Source organism: Symphalangus syndactylus, chromosome 22 (genome assembly GCF_028878055.3).
Source record: "Symphalangus syndactylus isolate Jambi chromosome 22, NHGRI_mSymSyn1-v2.1_pri, whole genome shotgun sequence".
In the NCBI taxonomy this organism is placed as follows: Eukaryota; Metazoa; Chordata; class Mammalia; order Primates; family Hylobatidae; genus Symphalangus; species Symphalangus syndactylus.
This window is the reverse complement of record NC_072444.2, coordinates 35,479,504-35,498,140: the sequence shown is the minus strand read 5'-3', so window position 1 is coordinate 35,498,140 and position 18,637 is coordinate 35,479,504. Positions and strand designations below refer to the sequence as shown.

The window sequence follows — 18,637 nt, the reverse complement described above, 5'->3', positions numbered from 1 at the left end:
GCGCCTGTAATCCCAGCTAGTCGGGAGGCTGAGGTAGTAGAATCACTTGAACCTGGGAGACAGAGGTTGCAAAGCGGAGATCGCGCCACTGCACTCCAGCCTGGGTGACAGAGCGAGACTCCATCTCCAAAAAAAATAAGACACCCGTGACCAGGGCCCACGCTGAGTGTGCCTGAGCACAGCAGGTGTCTATGGCTGAACTGTGCCCCTTAAATTCCTGCGTGGAAGCCCTAACTCCCATGTGGCAGTGTTTGGAGACAGGCCTCTGAGGAGGTTGTGAGGGCGGGTCCTGGATGACGTGGCACACACGGGCACGCAGGCAGGTTTCTGCCTTCTATGCAAACAGCCCTCAGGTTCCACGGGTTGCCCAGAGGACGGGAACTGCCCGGAGAGCTGGGGAGCAGGTGCGGGGCTGGGGGCTCCCTGGGCCCCTTCTGCACCTTTCAAATAACTGTGACCAGCCTGTGATTATCCAAAAGTTCATTTTTAAACTTGCAAGTGGAGAGGGGCCTCTAGGAACAGAGTAGCAGGGAAGGGGCTGGAAATCCCCTCCTCCCAGGAGCACAGGAAACAGCTGCCTGCCCTCGGCCCACCCATGGGGAAATTCCCAGCCATGGAGCCCACTGGGCCTGGAGGGGGAGGGAGTGGAGGGAGAGGCCACCCGCCGTCGGACTGAGAGTCCCTAAGTTGGTCACCCTCCCCACACGTAGAGGATCCTGGAAGGGCTCAGAGCATCCCAGACAGTGTGTGTACATGCATGTGCACACCCCAACCCAGGTGGGCAGAGGAAGAAAGTTCTGGCATTTTCTGTAAGGTTCCACCCAGCGTTCACAAGGGTTTCCCGCTGACAGTGAGAAGCTTACATTTGCAATTGGTTCCTTGGAGGTTCAGGTGAACTGGGGGTCTTGGTGGGCAACACTGCTCTCCTGGGGCCTAAGTGGCCACATCTGCCCACAGGTGCAGTGAGTGGGGCCCGTGCACCATGGAGAGGGCACCCCCAGCACATTGCTGGCACCTGCAGTGGCCCCAGGGTGGGGTACGGCCCCTCCTGCTTGAAGCTGCCCAGGAAGCTCAGGTCTCCTTGTCCTGGGCTTAAGGTCACAGGTCCAAGAAAGCCCCACTGTATCCACAGAACTGGGTGTGGAGTGGCCACAGGAGGCTGGACGTTGACCGAGAGCTCAGGACTCCCAAGGTCTGCAAGGCAGCCTGCAGCTCGAACCACATCCCCAGGGGCTGGGCTCCCCGCGCCACACGGTGGTGTCGTGAGCAGCACAGGGCAGCCCATGAGTGGCCACTGCTCCTCCAGCACCAGACTGGAGCTGGCCGGGGCCTCTGAAGGGTCAGGTGCCACCACACACTCAGCTGTCCCCCCTTCACGTCCAGCACAGTATGGCCTCAGCTCACACTTCCCACCTCTGGGTGCACGGCCCTCAGCACAGAGCGTCGAATGCTGTTGTGGCTATGATGGTCCTTGGCTATGGCATGGGGCCACGGATGGGGAAAGGCAGAGTCCAGGCCACCGAAGGTTGGATCCAGGAAATTACAGCCTCTACAAGCTGGGCGTGGGACCGTCCTCCCACCACCTGCCCTGGCCGTGGCTCTGTGAATCTTGTTTGCCTGGGAACCAGCCCACGTGCCAACCCACCCTCTCGGCCCCACAGGGGCCCCTGGGCAGGTGGGCTCAGGGCAGAGGCTGGTCACATGGGCACCGCAGGGCAGACTGAGGAGGACGCACACCCAGCTTCCCTGAGCTCCCACCGGGAGAGCCAGGACACAGCCTGGGCCCCCACACGCCAGGGCGGGACCCCCACTAGCCGTCCTAACACACCCCATTCTCTGCCCCACCTGGGGCTAGGCCTGCCCCACTGCACCCAAAGACCTTGCCATCCTCCACCCAAAACTCCCCCAGGCGGCTCTGGCTCCTGCCTTAAATGTCCAAACCGCAAACTCAATGGACACGTCTGCTGCTGCCTGGACCCCTACTCACAAACGCAGCACTGCCCTCCGTCCTCCCAGAGCCCCTGCCCATTGCCACCTGCCAGGAGAATCACCTCGAACTGGCCATGACCTCCAACCCTCCACGTGACCCAGCACCAGCCTCCAGCGCTCCAGTGGAAACTGTAACCACAAATGTAGCACGCTGGTGTTGTGTTTTGTTTCACACCCAAAGAATGAAGCTGACCAAAAAAGGCAACTATATTTAAAGTAAATTAATGTGATTCTTGTCACAACAAATATTTGCATTTTCTCGGCGGCAGCTGCGGGACCTGGGTGGCTCCGACATGCCAGGCCCGGGAAGGACCCGACACCCTCCCCTGAACTTCCTGGCTACTCATTTCCAGCGAAGTTTAATCTATTTTTAATAATCGTTCAGTTTTCAAGGAAATGGAGGAGCTGTTATTTCCCACGGAGCGGCGGCCCTGGGAGGGGCCAGGCCCAGAGGTTCCAGCTGCGATGCTGTCAGCGCCTTCAGCAGAGCGACTGAAACGAGATTTCGTTCTCAGAAGTGAGATGCAGCGATTTCGAGGGACCAGGGAGGAGGCGGCGCCGCGGAGCCACAGCCCAGCACCGCGCCCCGGCCGCATCACAGCCGAAGCCTCGCCGGGGTGCGCGCTGCAGAGGGGACGCGCCGCTCATCAACTGGGGCAGCCGCGGTAGGTTGGCCGAATGGTGGCGGGCGGCAGGGAGAAGGTGGGGTCCGGGACAGCCATGGAGCCCGGAGTCACCCGCGGGGCCGCCCTGGTGGTGCGTGGGGGGCGGCTCGGGGCGCTGCCGGGCGCTCAAAACTCCTCGTGCACGCTGCGTGCGTAGTCCACCAGCTTGCTGCCCGTGAAGAACTCGCTGTACTTTAGCACCTCCTCGGGCTCCAGGTGGTGGTTCTGGTTCTCGTCGGCGACAGCGATCATCTGCTTGGCCTCGTTCAGGGCGTTGTACTCGTTCATGGGGTCCATGTAGCTCTGCAGGCGAGCGGGGCACAGGTCAGTGTCCGCCTTTCCCCCTCTCAGTGCCGGCCCGCCCGGGAGGCCATCCAGGCTCCGCTCAGGGGAGGAGCAGCTGGGCCCGAGCTCGGTGGCCATCCACACGAAGTGGCTCTTTATTTAAGGTGCCTGTTGGCTGCAGCGGGAGTGTAGGCACGTTCTGGAAGGTTCCCGAAGGGAGGCGGCGCAAATGAAAAGAGCACAGGGCAAGGAGAAGCCGGGGGCCCTGGAAGGCCTGCCCTGGCCGGCAGGGGTAACGGGGCACAGGGGCTACACAGGCCTGGGCCCCAGTTCTGAAGGATCCCTAACCTGGGCCGGGCCCACTGGCTGTCGCCAGGAATCAGAGGATTCTACATAAAAACAAGATGACTCACTCAGCAGTGGGAGAAAAACAAGCCTACACATGATACCAGTGGAAACGCTTCAGAGAAAGGTGGTAAATTCCAGACATGTGGCACAGGCCGTCCCGCCCACCTGTACCTGCTGGGCCTTGGACCTGCCTCCAAGCTGGGCCCAGCATGAGCTTCCCCTCGTGGTCCCGTTGAAAAGGGGCTGTGAGAACCCTGACGCCTCCCGCAAGGGGCTGAGGATGGAGCCTGGCCCGGCTCGCCTGCCTCTGATCCGTTTGAACCTAAATGCCAACAATGGCCATGCAGCCTGGTGGACGCCGCTGAGCAAACGCCCCAGAGACCAGCCCAGGCGGAGTCTCAGGCCCAGATCCACCAGCCCCTCCCCGCACAGCGCCTCACAGAGCCGGCTCCGGGACACGGCTGCGCCAGGGCTCACCTCCAGCTCCTCTGCGGTCACGATGCCGTCGTGGTTGGAGTCAATGAGCTCTTCAAACTCCTTTTTTCTGTCTTTCACCCAGTTATCGTCAACGTCCTGGCCCTGCTGGTTCTCCACGGTGCCCACGGGCAGGGAGATGAACTCGGGCAGAGAGAGCTGCTTGTCACCGTCCTGGTCTGTGAGATGGGAATGGGTCAGCCCACACCCAGGCTGGGGCTCCCGCAGGACCTGCCCCGACCTCCCGGCGATGCCCGGCCCCTGCCAGTTGGTCCCCGGGCCCTGGGGTGCTGGCCAGGCTGGACCCAGCCTCACCCAGGTCCCGGACGATCTCCTTCACCATGAACCTGAGCATTCCCCGGCTGTGCTCAGGGTGGAGGAACGACAGGAACTCCTCCTCCGTCAGCAGCAGGTCCGCCGGGGGGCTGTCCGCCTGGTACCAGCGGTCCTTCAGGTTCTCCAGGACTTCCTGTGCTGAGAGGGGCGCAGCCTGTGGGCATCGAGGCAGACAGACGCCGGCACGCAAATCCAGAAAGTTCCGAGAGGTGCTGCCTGAACTCGAGGGATACAGCCACCCACGAGACCGGAGCCTCACCCTCCAGGATTCACACGTCCCCAGAACATGGCCCAGCCCCCAAGACACAGCCTGGACCCCTGCCAAGACATAACCCAGAGCCTCCCACAGGCCTGATCCCCAAAGGCATAGCTTGGACCCCCCACACAGCCCAGACTCCACAAGATAGCCTGGACCCCCCAGCCCCAGGCCCCCCACTACCTGTATGGCCCTGACTCCCCACAGACAGAGCCCAGATCCCCAGGACACGGCCTGGACCCCCCACACAGCCCAGACCCCTCAAGACATGATCCAGAACCTCCCCATGGCCCAGACCCCCCCAGGACACAGCTCAGACCCCCTCATGCCTAGGACCCCTCAGGATGAGCCCGGGCCCCACCCCCACACCTGCATCTGCTCCTCTGGAAGAGCGGAATCACCCTGAAGGCTGACGTGCGCACGGCACCGCGGGGCAAAGGACTCACTGCCCTTTTCCGTTTCCTTCACGTGTGACGTCACAGGGAGGAAAACACAGTTTCTAGAAATGACTGAGACTGGGGCTGAGCACAGCTTCCCAGGAACCCTCCCGGCCGGGACACGGCACTGCCTCTGGGTGTGTGGCCCCCGCTCTCCTGCCGTGCCCACCCGGCCCCGACGGGCCCTCACCCCGAGGTCCCCACACATCTCAAGGGACCCATGCCACCCTCGGTCTCCAGGGCAGAAACACCACCTCCTGCCCCGTCCTGGGGCTCACTGCGGTCAGTGGCCAAGTCCAGTGTTGAGGCCCATGCTCAGCCCCCTGCACGTGAGGCTCAACTCTGCCCTGGCGGGAGCTCCTGCCACAAGCCCAGCAGCCTCTGGGTCGCGGTCACTGCGGGAGGATGAGGCCCAGTTGCCGTCCCATCTTACCCCTTTCTGAACAACCTCCATCTACACAACCGGTTCACTTAAAGGAAGACAGCAGTGACAGGGCTGTGGGTCCTGGGGCACCCCTCCCTGTCTGCTCCACCGCAGCTCCTGGGATGGACGGAAGGGGCCAAACTGAGACCCACCCAGGAGAGGCACAGACGCCCCAGACAGGCCGGCCAAGAGATGCTTTCTCCAGCACAGAATTCTCACAGCCGCCGCCCAGCCCCAGCACCAGCCTCAGGGTGGTGGTGAAGCCTTGAGTCCCAGTCCCTTCCCCACTAGCCAGGTCTCTGCTGTTAGTGAAGGATCTGGAGGAGAGACCCTCCTGGATCAGGGAGGGTCAACAACTGCTGTCCCTGTGAGAAGAGGACGCAGACCCAGAGAGAGGCAGCAACGGAGGCGGGGGAAGGGAGTGATGCTCGCCTGCCACGCCTTCACCGCAGTTCCCAGAATCAGGTCTGCGGCTCGAGGACAGCAGCCCCAGGACTCACGCGGTGGCCCTCACAGGAGCCATGCAGGGAGGGGTCGGAGGTCGCAGGAGCGACGCCTGCCAGCGCTTCCCAGGCCCTCCCTCCAGGACCCGGCAGCTGCTCTTCCTAAGCCAGAAACCAAATACCCGAAGGGGTCGTGGGGTCGTAGGCAGCCTGAGGTCGGGCAGGCCAAGGCGGATCGGACACGGTTGGGCAGGGAACAGCACCTCAGCAGGCATGGGGACCCCCAAAACGCAGAGTGACTAAACACACCTGTGCTGAGCCCTAAAGGTAGACAGAGGCTTCACAAAATGTCACAGAGCTCTAGGTCCAGGTGGGACATGTCCTGGGCAGAAAAGACCCAAATACAGTGGCACCAAGGAGACAGACACAGTTGGAGTCGGGGCGCGGGCACAGGCAAGGGCCTCCTGCCCCAGCACATCGCCAACAGGCTGGACCAATGGGACGAAGGTTAAAGGCGCCGTCAGGACGGCGGGAATGCGGGACCTGGGGTGGAGGCACAAACCGTGTGGGGTGAGGAAAATGTAAACCACTCATTTGGAAAGGAAAGAATAGTGTCCAATTTGGCCGGGCACTGGGGCTTGTGCCTGTAATCCCGGCACGCTGGGAGGCTGCGGCAGGCAGATCCCTTTAGCCCAGGAGTTCGAGACCAGCCTGGGCAACACAGGGAGATCCTCTTATTTTTAGTTTTTTTAATGTCCAATTTGTAGGATTTAGGACGGACAGGACCAAACTCCAGATAAGAGTATTTGAACTGGGAAAAGGGAAGGCAGAGTCAACAGGCTCAAAAGTCTCCACATCATCCTAGAAGGTCAAGGCCAGGCACAGGGGCTCATGCCTGCAACCCCAGGATGGGGAGAGGCCAAGGAGGGCGGGTCACTCGCGTCTGCAACCCCAGGACAGGGGGAGGCCGAGCAGGTCACTTGAACCCTCTGAAATCCCAAGAGTTTGAGACCTACCTAGGCAACATGGGGAGACCTTGTGTCTACAAAATATATATTTTTGAATCAGCTGGGCGTGGTGGCACACACTGGTAGTCCCAGTTACTCAGGAGGCCGCCCCCCATAGGGGCTGGTCACATGATATGGGCCGTTGCCGGCAGGAACGTATCTTACACCTTATTATTATTATTATTATTTTGAGTTGGAGTCTCACTCTATCGCCCAGGCTGGAGTGCAGTGGCGCAGTCTCGGCTCACTGCAACCTCCGCCTCCCAGGTTCACGCCATTCTCCTGCCTCAGCCTCCCAAGTAGCTGGGACTACAGGTGCCCACCACCATGCCCAGCTAATTTTTTTCTATTTTTAGTAGAGATGGGGTTTCACCATGTTAGCTAGGGTGGTCTCGATCTCCTGACCTTGTGATCCACCCGCCTCAGCCTCCCAAAGTGCTGGGATTACAGGCGTGAGCCACCGTGCCCAGCCACCTTTATTTTTTTTATCCTCCAAGGAGGATAGATTGAGCCCAGGATTGGAGGCTACAGGTGAGCTGAGATCGCACCACTGCACTCCAGCCTAGGCAACAGTGAGACCCTCACTCTTAAACAATTAAAAATTAAAAATTAAATTGGCTGGGCGTGGTGGCTCACACTTGTAATCCCGGAACTTTGGGAGGCCGAGGCGGGCGGATCACGAGGTCAGGAGATCGAGACCACGTGAAACCGCGTCTCTACTAAAAATACAAAAAAACTAGCCGGGCGTGGTGGCGGGCGCCTGTAGTCCCAGCTACTCGGAGAGGCTGAGGCAGGAGAATGGCGTGAACCCGGGAGGCGGAGCTTGCAGTGAGCCGAGATTGCGCCACTGCACTCCAGCCTGGGCGACAGAGCGAGACTCCATCTCAAAAAAAAAAAAAAAAAATTAAAAATTAAAAAAAGAGGTTAAGACTAGGTGCAGTGGCTCATGCCTATAATCCCAGCACTTTGGGAGGCTGTGGTGGGCGGATCACTTGAGTCTAAGAGTTTGAGACCAACCTGGCCAACATAGCAAATCTATCCGTACAAAAACTACAAAAATTAGTCAGGATGTGGTGATGGCGCCTGTGGTCCCAGCTACCTGGGAGGCTGAGGTAGGAGGATCGCCTGAGCCCTGGAAGGTACGGCTGCAGGGAGCCGAGATTGCACCACTGCACTGCAGGCTGGGCAGCAGAGTGAGACCGTCTCATGAAAAAATAAAGAAGTTAAGAGGTGGTTTGCCTTGAGACTCTGGTGAAGAAATGTGTGTTACTAATAAGTTGAACAGGCACAAAAAATAAAGGTGTAAGATACGCCCAGCCTGCCAGGAGCGGCCCCGTGTCACGTGACCGGCCCTGTGGGCCACACGGGCGCCCTGCAGGGCAGCGGAGACACCACCCCAGGAAGCCGAGCAGTGATGGAACAGGCGTGTCCGCACATTCTCCTCAAAGCCCCAAACCAGACGACGGGCACGACCAGGAATGGCACACAGAGCCCCAGGGTGGCAGCAACGCCACGGTACCTGCTCAGCTGTGCCTCACAACTGGGCCAGCAGGGGCTTCTGCCCGGACGGCTCTCCCAGACCTGGCCCTGTGCAGGGTGGCCCAGCTCTCCCCTCGCCTGGCCTTAGCCCGGGTGCCAGGCCCCACCCGGCCCCACCCTCTTCACGCAGAAGCACCAGCTTGGACCCGCCCAGGGCTGAGGCTGCCCTGCCAGCCAACGGCCACACCCCAGACCCAAGGAAGAGCCTCTCCCTGGGACCTGACCACTCTCTGGTGACCACCTGATGGCCACACAGATGTTTCCAGCAGACCCAGACCCCAGGGCCAGGCCCTCAGGCACAGGCCGTGCCCTCTCCCTGGGAAACTCTGCCTCATGTGGCCTTCGGAGTATGGGGCAGGCCCCACCCCAGACTCACAGCCTCAGATTCTCTGCAGGACCTAACTGAATAACGGCTGTGAAAGTGCCGTGACCAGCAGAGCTGAGAGCCGCCCATGCACAGCTCACACACTCCCCACCGGACTCCTGGGCAGCGCCTAGGTCGGCAATGGCTTCACCCACTTCCCACCTGACAGCCACCACCACCCAGGTTGGGCTATACAGTTAGGATGAACACGTGTGCATGTGCGCATACAATGGCCGTGGGGGCGCACTCACCTGCATGTACTGGAGCACACACGAACGGCTACCTGGATGTACTCACAAGCACACGCACAGTGTACTCGTACACATGACACGCACACACACACACCCACATGTACTCACAAGCACACGCACAGCACACATACACGACACGCACACACACCACATGTACTCACGAGCACACGCACGGTGCACTCATGTACACACAACACACACACGCACACACGGGATGCCTGAGACTGGTGGCAGGAGCCTGGCCGAGCACTCACTTTCCTCGTCCACTTTGAGTTCCTCGTTGAGCCTGATGGCGTCGGCAACCTCCTTCTCGCTATGGCCTTTACTCGTCAAAAACTTCACCTTATACTCGTCCCATGACACGTGGCCTGGAAGAGAAGGTCACACCTGTCAGGACGTCTGATACTGAGCTGAACTTCTTTCTCAACTGAGATGGGGTCTTGCTCTGCTGCCCAGGCTGGAGGTGGCAGGATGCCAGTGTCTGGAGACCCAGGGTCTTGGCCAGCACCCCACACCTGTTTCCTCACCTGTGAGGCCAGCTGGCAATGTCTGTGCCTTGGGGCCACCAAGAGGCACAGCCACCGCCAGGTGAAGGCCCCAAAGTCCTAAGAGGAGCCCTTCATGGGCCACGCCCAGTGCTTGGCACGCATGCCTTTGTCACCAAGATTCTGGCATCATGAACCCAGCTTCCATGCACCCCACCACACCTCAGGGTCTCCAGCTGACGCTTCCCCACCACCCGTCCCTCAGACTGGGCCTGTTTGCCCTCTAGGAACCAGGCAAGGCCCATGGCCCTGCCTGCCCCACCCACCGCCCCCCTGCCCCGCCCCGCCCTGGCCCGGCCACAGTACCGTCCCCGTCAGGGTCCACGGCGCGGAAGTGTGTCTTGCTCTCCTCCATGGCCTCCTGGAAGTGCTCGGCTGTCTTCTCCATGATCCAGCGCTGCATCTCCTTGGCACTGATCTTCCGGTCAGTGTTCACATCCACCCTGCAAGACAGCAAATGGGCGGGCGGCCGTCAGACTGGGCCCCCAGGACCCGGAACAGCCAGATGACGCTGCTGGCCCAGGACTCCATGGCAGCGTGAACCTGCCACCAACAGCGACAGGCTCCACCAGGCGACGCAAGAAACGTCCGGGACGTGGGGCTTGTGGGGCGCAGGGCCATGCGAGAGACACTGGGGAAGGTGGATGCCACAGTCCCCTCCCCAGGGAGACACATGGACCCTCCCGCTCTGTCACGCAGAATCACCACCAGACCCCACTCTCCAACCACAGCTTCCAAAAGTCACACTCTTCACGTTTTATTTTATTTTTTGAGACAGAGTTTCGCTCTGTCACCCAGGCTGGAGTGCAATGGCGCAATCTTGGCTCACTGCAACCTCCGCCTCCCAGGTTCAAGTGATTCTCCTGCCTCAGCCTGGGGCGCACCACCACGCCTGGCTAATTTTTGTATTTTTAATAGAAATAGGGTTTCACCATGTTGGCCAGGCTAGTCTCAAACTCCTGACCTCAAATGATCCACCCACCTCAGCCTCCCAACGTGCTAGGATTACAGGTGTGGCCACCGGGCCTGGCCCATGTTTTATTTTAGATGCTTCAGGTATGGCTACACAAAAACCTTCATATAGGCAGGACGCAGTGGCCACACCTATAATCCCAGCATGTTGGGAGGCTAAGACAGGTGGATCACTTGAGCCCAGGACTTCAAGACCAGCCTGGGCAACATAGGGAGACCCTACCTCTACAAAAAACAATTACGAAAACTCGCCAGGTGTGGTGGCGTGCACCTGTGGTCTCAGCTACTCAAGAGGCTGAGGTGGGAGGACTGTCTGAACCCGGAACGTGGAGGTTGCAGTGAACTGTGATCATACCACTGCACTCCAGCCTGGGCGGCACAGCGAGACCCTGACTCAAAACAAGACAAAACAAAACCCTTCATATAAATGTAAAGTTGTAAGATTTAGGAAGAAGACCGTGTGGGGACTTAACATTGTGTCCAAGGATGGAAGAGACCACAGACTTGGCGGATAGGGACACAGACCGGGGACACGGGGCCAGCGCAGGCCAGGTCAGGAGGCCACAGGCCCCAGGACAGGTCACTCCTGTCCCAGCTTCAGAGCTCAGCTTCACCATCATGTCTTCATGGAAGCCACAAGCTCCTACCCCTGCTGCAGCTGCCTGTGTCCCAAGCTCACCTGTTAGAAACTTAACCCCCAGGGCAACAGCGCTGGGAGGCAGGGCTTCTGGAGGTGCGAGGTCTCGAGACCCCGGCTGGTGCATTTGCCGGAGGCATCCCCGAGAGTAGGGTGCCCTGGCCGCTTGCCTCTATGCTCCGCTCAGGGGCAGCCGCGGCCACGTTATGAGGTGGCAAGCAGGCCCTCGTCAGGCAGGTGCGGCCTCTGGGACCTGGGCCAGGCCAGCTTCGACGGTGCACACACTGCAGGCATGGCTCAGAGGCACTGAGCAGAGATCCTCACAGAAGACCAGGCTGCCGCTCACACGCGCCCCTCCCTCAGCAGCCGCGGCAGCCCAGAGGTGGACGGGCCTGGGAGGCACCCTCAGCTCCACAGTCCCCAAAACACACTGGCTGGGGAGCGGGCCGCCCGGGTGGCCACGTGGCAGATGGGGCACCTGGGGGGACTCATGTGGACAGCAGCATCCTCGACTGCTCCGGCCACACTCCACACACACCACAGACATGGGCCACACGCTCCACACACTCCAAACGTGCCACAGATACGGGCCACACACACCACACATGCCACACACTCCACACGCACCACAGACACAGGCCACATGCTCCACACGCGCCACAGACACAGGCCACATGCTCCACACGCTCCATGCGTGCCACAGACACGGGCCACACACTCCACACGTGCCACAGACACGGGCCACACTCTCCACACACTCCACACGTGCCACAGACACAGGCCACACACTCCACACATACCACAAACACAGGCCACACGTTCCACACACACCACACGCACCACACGCTCCACACGCGCCACACGCTCCACACACTCCACACGCACCACACACGCCACACGCACCACACGCTCCACACACTCCACATGCACCACACGCACCACAGACACAGCCACACACGAGGCAGAGCAAAAAGGTGGAAAGAAACCACATGGCACAGGATTCCAGTCAAGATGTTGGCGAGGAGTCACTCATCCAAATTCAGGTGCCTGAAGACACGGCTGCAGGGCAGTGTGTGCACATGGAGCTGGCACGCACACACACAAGTGCACAGGCCAGTGCCCGTGTGTACACAGCACACACACGTGAACATGGCTGGCAGAACACAGACGTGACTGGGCTGGTGCACACGCATGTTATCAAGCTCTGGCTCCTGAGAGAACAAGAGCAAGATCCCCAGTGCCCAGACCTTGGCTTCCAGCTCCAGCCACAGGAGCCAGGGCTCCCTGGAAAGGTGGCAGCTATTGCGCTGGGGCAGGTGGCACGGAGGCGAGCCCAGAGCATCTCACAGTGCCAGGAAGCAGGAAGGAAAGCCTGGAGCATCTCATGGTGCTAGGAAGTGGAAGGAAAGTGAAGCTCAAAAGCCACTAGGACAAGGCACCTCCCCTCTGGGTGCTCTTTCCAAAAACCCTCAACCCTGTACAGTCAGGAGGAAACACATCCCACAGGCCCAAACTGAGGGATATCCTAAAACCTCCTGCCCAGCCCTCCTCAGAACTGTTACGTCCTCACAAAAACAGGAGGGTCTGAGATGCCGTCCCAGCCCAGAGGAGACAGAGGAGACAGGACAGTGGAGTGAACGTGGGTCCTGGAGGGATAGGGCCCTGAGCAGGAGGAGGGCGAGAAGGGGCCCTCGTGCTGGGAAGGGAAGTCTAAACACCCACGGCGGCCGCTGTCGCTGCTCGGCACAGGTGTCAGGGAGACCCAGAGACCTGCTGCTACTTCCCACTCCCTGCGCCCACCTCCTCAAACGAGACGGCTTGGGGTTTCGTTACAGGCACCAAAAAGAAACCTCACTCCGGCTTGAGACGCACTGAGCAGAAGCCTCAACTCCCCTCGCCCAGGCGTGCAGCCCACCCCCAGCACCGGCCGAGGGGGGCGGGGGACCCTCCCCCTGTGACACCGCAAGCCAGGCCTTCGTGAGCTCAGGGGTGGTGAACCCGACAGGCCCCAGGGAGCACCAGCCACCTCTTCGTGGGTCGGTCAGGTCACCACCAAGTGAACTCAGCCCGCCAAGGACCCCTGAACCGTGCCATCTGGGGAGAGGTGCAAGGGGACGCCACACCTGGCGCCCACGTCCTCCCGCTGGCACCTGCCTCCGTCCCACCAGCTCACCTGTGCTCCACCCAAAAGCCTGGATCCTCAGGGCCCTCCTGCCTGGCCCTTGGCCCAAGTGCCCTGGCACAGCCAGGCCAGTCCTCACACCTTTCCTACCTGCACCTGCACCCCAGGGCCCCAGCCCTGCCCAACCCCCTTGCTCACCAGCTCTGCCACCTGCCCCTCTGCACTGGCCTGGAGCACCAGGCCCTGCGGGAAGGCGAGCTCGTGGCCAGGCCCTGCGGGACGGTGAGCTTGTGGCCAGGTCCTGTAGCAGGGGCTGCCTCCTTGTGCCCTGGTCCTGCAGGTCCCAGGAGACCCAGGGTGTTCTCTCACCTGCACCCTGGCTCCCTGCCCGGCACCCCAGCCGGCCTGGAGGACTCACAGGCACGTCCTGACCCTGCTCTGCCTCCAGGGGTGAGGCCAGCGCTGAGTGCAAGTGGGTTCCAGGGCCACACTGCAGGACACCCCAGCCATGCCATAAGGAGTAAGGCGCCCGTGCAGGACCTGGCTCCTTGTGGGTGAGTGGTCAGGTTGACCCATCTTGGACCGCTTACACCAGGTTCCCAAGACTCAGGGATGGGGTCGGGGGAGAAAGCTCGGCACTAGGCACAGAGGCAGCAAGAGGGTCTCGGGGACTCGGCAGGGCGGGGGCAGTGACCGCCAAGGATGGGCCACTGACAGCACAGCTCTGCTCTCAATCAGGCCGGCAAAACAAGCCAACCCCACACACCCCCAGCCCACGTGTGACATGCTGCCCGTGTGTGACAGGGACTCCATACACACAGGGTAGAGGGCACGTCAGGAGGAGCCCAGAGCGCCCTGTACCAGCTCTCCAGCCGCCCGTGGCGGCCCCTCACTCCTCAGCCAGGCCTCATCCAACTGGTGCTGCAGCCTGCGGAGGCTGCCTGTGGCCGGCGTCTGCCCCTCAGCATGAAGGACACTGACCACTGCAGTGCCAGGTGGGCTCCTCCTCCAGGCTGTCCTAGGGACGGCCACACAGGCCCACTGTGGCCCTCTGAGCCCCTAGTGGACCAAGGGCATTCAAGGAGCGGCTCTAGGCTGCCAGCGCAGGCCTCGGCACAAACACAGCAGGCTGGAAGTGGCGCTGATCACCGGCACGCCTTCCCAGCCCAGCGAGTCCTGACACAGGGCCCGGCGCCCCCCACCACGCAAAGCCAGGACAGGAACACACGGGCAAGCGCACACAGGCAGCCCCCTAGTCTGGGCACGTGGCGGCACCTACTTGGAAAAGATAACCATCAGCTTCCTCCGGCTCCGCCGCGGCTCCGCATCCTCATCAAAGCCACCCAGGTCCTTGCCTAGGAAAACCTCCTGGTGGAAGCCCCGATTGAGGTGCCCATCCATCTCCAGCTTCACCCCGTTCAGGTGGTCTGGGGGCAGGATCTCATTCTCCTCCCTGTTGGCTGCTCTCTCTCGGGTGGACGAGTGGTTGGCAGGCCGTGCAGATGCGTCCATCAGAAGGACCGCCCCCAGGAGCCAGAGGCAGCACGGAGCCAGGCCAACGAGGGGACCCCACCTGGACGCCATTGCCACCCAGGGCCAGACCATGGGGCGGGCTGCAGGGTGTGGGCCAGGTGCTGGGAGGGGCAGGGGCAGAGGAGGAAGTGAGGTCCTGGCTCCAATCCAAGCCCCAGGCGCCACGGAGGGCTCTGTGTCCCCAGGACGGCCGCAGGCTGGGGACAAGCAGCTCACGGTCTGCAGAGAGACACAGACACATCATTAGCAAGACTCAGCAAAGACTTCCCCAAGCACGTCTATCCTGCAACATGAAACACATCCTCGATTCACAGGATCCAGACCACATGTGGCACTGTTTTCTCCAGATCACACGCGGCATTGCTTTCTCTGGACCTCACGTGGTGTTTTTTTCTTTATTTTTAGAAACAGGGTCTTGCTCGGCCGGGCGCGGTGGCTCACGCCTGTAATCCCAGCACTTTGGGAGGCCGAGGCAGGCGGATCAGGAGGTCAGGAGATCGAAACCATCCTGGCTAACACAGTGAAACCCCGTCTCTACTAAAAATACAAAAAATTAGCCGAGCAAGGTGGCGGGCGCCTGTAGTCCCAGCTACTCGGGAGGCTGAGGCAGGAGAATGGCGTGAACCCCGGGGGGCGGAGCCTGCAGCGAGCCGAGATCACACCACTGCACTCCAGCCTGGGCGACAGCGAGACTTTGTCTCAAAAAAAAAAAAAAAAAAAAAAACCAGGGTCTTGCTCTGTCACCCAGGCTGGAGTGCAGCGGCGACCACGGCTCACCGTGACCACAAACTCCTGGGCTGGGTGATGCTCTCACCTCAGCCACCAGAGCAGCTGCGACCACAGGCGCGCACCGCCACACCCAGCTAATTTATTTTTATTTTATTTTTTGTAGAGACGGGTCTCACTGTTTTGCCCAGGCTGGTCTCAAACTCCTGGCTTCAAGCGATCCTCTTGCCTCAGCCTCCCAAGGTGCTGGGATTACCGGCATGAGCCACTGTGCCTGGTCTTTTTTATACAGACACTGAATTTTCAGCCCTGTCTCTCCGTCTTTCCAGCTCTCTCTCGAGCTGTCAGCACCTCCAGGGTGCTGTCCCCATTGCCTAACACCTGCAGCACAGCCTTCCTGTGGGGCCCGGCTCTGTCCCTCCTGGCATCATGCCACTGACCCGTGCGGTTAGGGTCACTCTCCAGACCCTGACTTGAACATTCTTGAGATCTATGACCTTGGCTAAGTCATGTGGTCTCCCCGGCCTCAGCTTCTCACTGAGAAACAGGAGGCTCCCCGCTCCCTCCGACTGACCAGACTTTGCGAAGACAGCCAACCCTAAGTGCAGAGGGCATCAGGGCCTGGTCCCAGCAAACACACAACTCCCACACACAGATGTGCACACACACATCCACACTCATGCGTGCACATATTACACACATGTGCCCTTGCCCACACTCGCGAGCTAACGCCGAGGCCGGGGAGCCCAGAAGTCTGTCCTGGCATCCGAGGCGTGGCCAGTCCTGGTGGGAAGCAGGGGCTCACAGGGCCTCATGCCTCACGTATCCCAAAGGGAACTCGGGGTCCTCCCACCCACGAGCCTGCTCCTTTCACAGTCTGCCCCTCCGGCAAACACCTGCGGGTCCTTTCGGGTGCCGCTGAGGCCCCACCATGTCACAGCTGTTCCCTGAACACACATGGACTGAGACTCCTGTTCTGTGGCCGTCTTACTCAGCTTCACTGTCCTGGCACCTGCCACTCTGTCTGCACACAGTAGGCGCTCAACGAATGCTACCCTGGGTAATATTAAACGGAGAAATGCTGCCTCCAGGTACCGAGAAATGCCAGTGGGGCCGCCATGAGAGAGGCCCTGAAGTCAGTGCAGTCTCTGCCACAAACCAAGAGGGGCACAACCCTGGGTGAGGGCTCATGTCTGATTTTTTTTTTTTTTTCTGAGACAGAGTCTCACTCTGTCGCCCAGGCTGGAGTGCAGTGGTGCAGTCTCGGCTCATTGCAAGCTCCACCTCCCAGGTTCAAGTGATTCTCCTGCCTCGGCCTCCCACTTAGCTGGGATTACAGGAACCCGCCTCCATGCTCCACTAATTTCTGTATTTTTAGTAGAGATGGGGTTTCGCCATGTTGGCCAGGCTGGTCTCCAACTCCTGACCTCAAGTGATCCTCCTGCCTCGGCCTCCCAAAGTGCTGGGACTACAGGAGTGAGCCATGCACCCGGCCTGATTTTCTGAACATGGCTGAGGGCTTTTCCCTTCCCTAGTGGTGGCATAATTCTATTCCTGTCATCCCAGCTCGCCTGACCAGGAGGGGTCCTGGGTAAGAACCAAGACACCTCCTCCTGGCGCTGACTCCACTAACTACAGTCGTAAAACACACGCTGTATGCAAACAGACTGTACTTTGCTCCTAGAGAAAACAAAGCTAGTTCTTGATTCTACTTATCTTGATGAGTTACACGGTTTACTTGAGGCAGGAGGATCGTGAGACCAGTCTGGGCAACAGAGTGAGACTGCGTCTCTTTAAAAAACAAAAACAAAAAGATGAGGGCCGGGCGCGGTGGCTCACGCTTGTAATCCCAGCACTTTGGGAGGCCGAGGCGGGCGGATCACGAGGTCAGGAGATCGAGACCACGGTGAAACCCCGTCTCTACTAAAAAATACAAAAAAATTAGCCGGGCGCGGTGGCGGGCGCCTGTAGTCCCAGCTACTCGGAGGCTGAGGCAGGAGAATGGCGTGAACCCGGGAGGCAGAGCTTGCAGTGAGCCGAGATTGCGCCACTGCACTCCAGCCCGGGCAACAGAGCGAGACTCTGTCTCAAAAAAAAAAAAAAAACAAAAAACAAAAACAAAAAGATGAGACCCTGTCTCGAAAAAGGAGGAATAAAAAGAAACCCAAAAATAGCTATAAATATCAGGAGTCCATCAAGTGGCGCTTCCTCTCCTGGCTTCAGAGTATCTATTCATCACGGTAAGCGAGGCTCGCAGCACAGCGGAGCGGGCCGGTCCCACCGGAATGGGGTTTCGACTTCGCCATCCCCTAGAAGGTTAGTTCCCAGCAAGGAGTCAACACACCCTTGCGAAACGGACGTGGGAAACAGCTTAGGCAGAGACGCTATTTCTTTGCCATCCCTGGGCTTCAGCTCTGGTGGAACGAGGCTATTTCTCGCAGTTAACACACAAGGTTAGATTCTAAAAGCTCAACAGCGTTCATAACACCGCCTCTGAGCCAGACATCAAGGGCTCCACGCAGCCGACTTCACATCTCCAAATCCTACTAACTGGGGATGAGGGTCCACGCGGTTCAGAAGCGGAAGCGGAGGCGCAGGGAAGCGGGGCAGCTTGTCCAAGGTCGACTCGCCGATAAACGCGAGTCCAAAGAGACCCCTTTGGCCTCCGTTTCGCGGTGGCATTCGTAGGTTTTGGCCAATAGAAGACCAGACGTGCCGGCGGCCGGGAAGGCCCGCGTCGTCGGCCCGTCCCTGCCCCCGGGAGCCCCGGGGGCCCCGGTGGCGGCGGAGTCTAGCCAGGGCTCGAGGCCGAGCGGAGGGACGATGCCCCAGCCCAGGGCGGGAGGCGGCGGCGGCGGCCTCCAGATTCGCCCTTGCCGTCCGGCCGGCGTACACTTGGCCCCGCGGCCTGCAGCGGCCGCCCCGGGCCCCTCACTCACCGGCCTGCCTCCCCGCGCCCGGGATCCGAGGACTGGAGCAAAGCGCCCGCGACGCCGCCAACGGGCCCGGATCAGGCCACTGCCATCTTTTTTGCGGGCGGGGGCAGGCGAACTGCCGCGACCTCACTGAGGGTACGCCAGGGCCACCATCTCTCCTCCGGGCGGAAGCGGTCGCGGGGCCGCTCCGAGGCTGACCAGTGAGAAGGGTTCCCGAGGCCACGTGACGGCCGCTCCTGGCACCGCCGCGGCCGCCGATTGGCCGCCGGCCTCCGAGCGCCCCCGGGCTCCGCGTCTGCGGAAGGCTCCGGCGCGCTACCGGGAGCGCCGTGCGCACGCGCACCGCCC

General features: G+C 60.5%; 1 protein-coding gene across 4 annotated transcripts; it reads right to left on the bottom strand.

The window, feature by feature from the left end:
• Positions 1-2,172: 2,172 nt before the first annotated feature.
• Positions 2,173-18,633, bottom strand: SDF4 (stromal cell derived factor 4). 4 transcript variants are annotated; one of them, XM_055261592.2, is made up of 7 exons: positions 18,293-18,633; positions 14,374-14,846; positions 9,670-9,806; positions 9,073-9,186; positions 4,077-4,235; positions 3,765-3,940; positions 2,173-2,957 (listed from the first exon to the last, which is right to left on the bottom strand). In XM_055261592.2, exons 2-7 carry the CDS (start codon positions 14,697-14,699, stop codon positions 2,781-2,783), a joined length of 1,089 nt encoding a protein of 362 aa, XP_055117567.1. In that variant the 5' UTR covers positions 14,700-14,846; positions 18,293-18,633; the 3' UTR covers positions 2,173-2,780. The 4 variants fall into 4 exon arrangements, with proteins under 4 accessions (XP_055117567.1, XP_055117568.1, XP_063488165.1 ...); XM_055261593.2 differs by having other exon boundaries at positions 2,173-3,138; positions 18,293-18,463; XM_063632095.1 differs by lacking the exon at positions 18,293-18,633 and adding an exon at positions 17,698-18,198.
• Between the last annotated feature and the right edge of the window lie 4 nt (positions 18,634-18,637).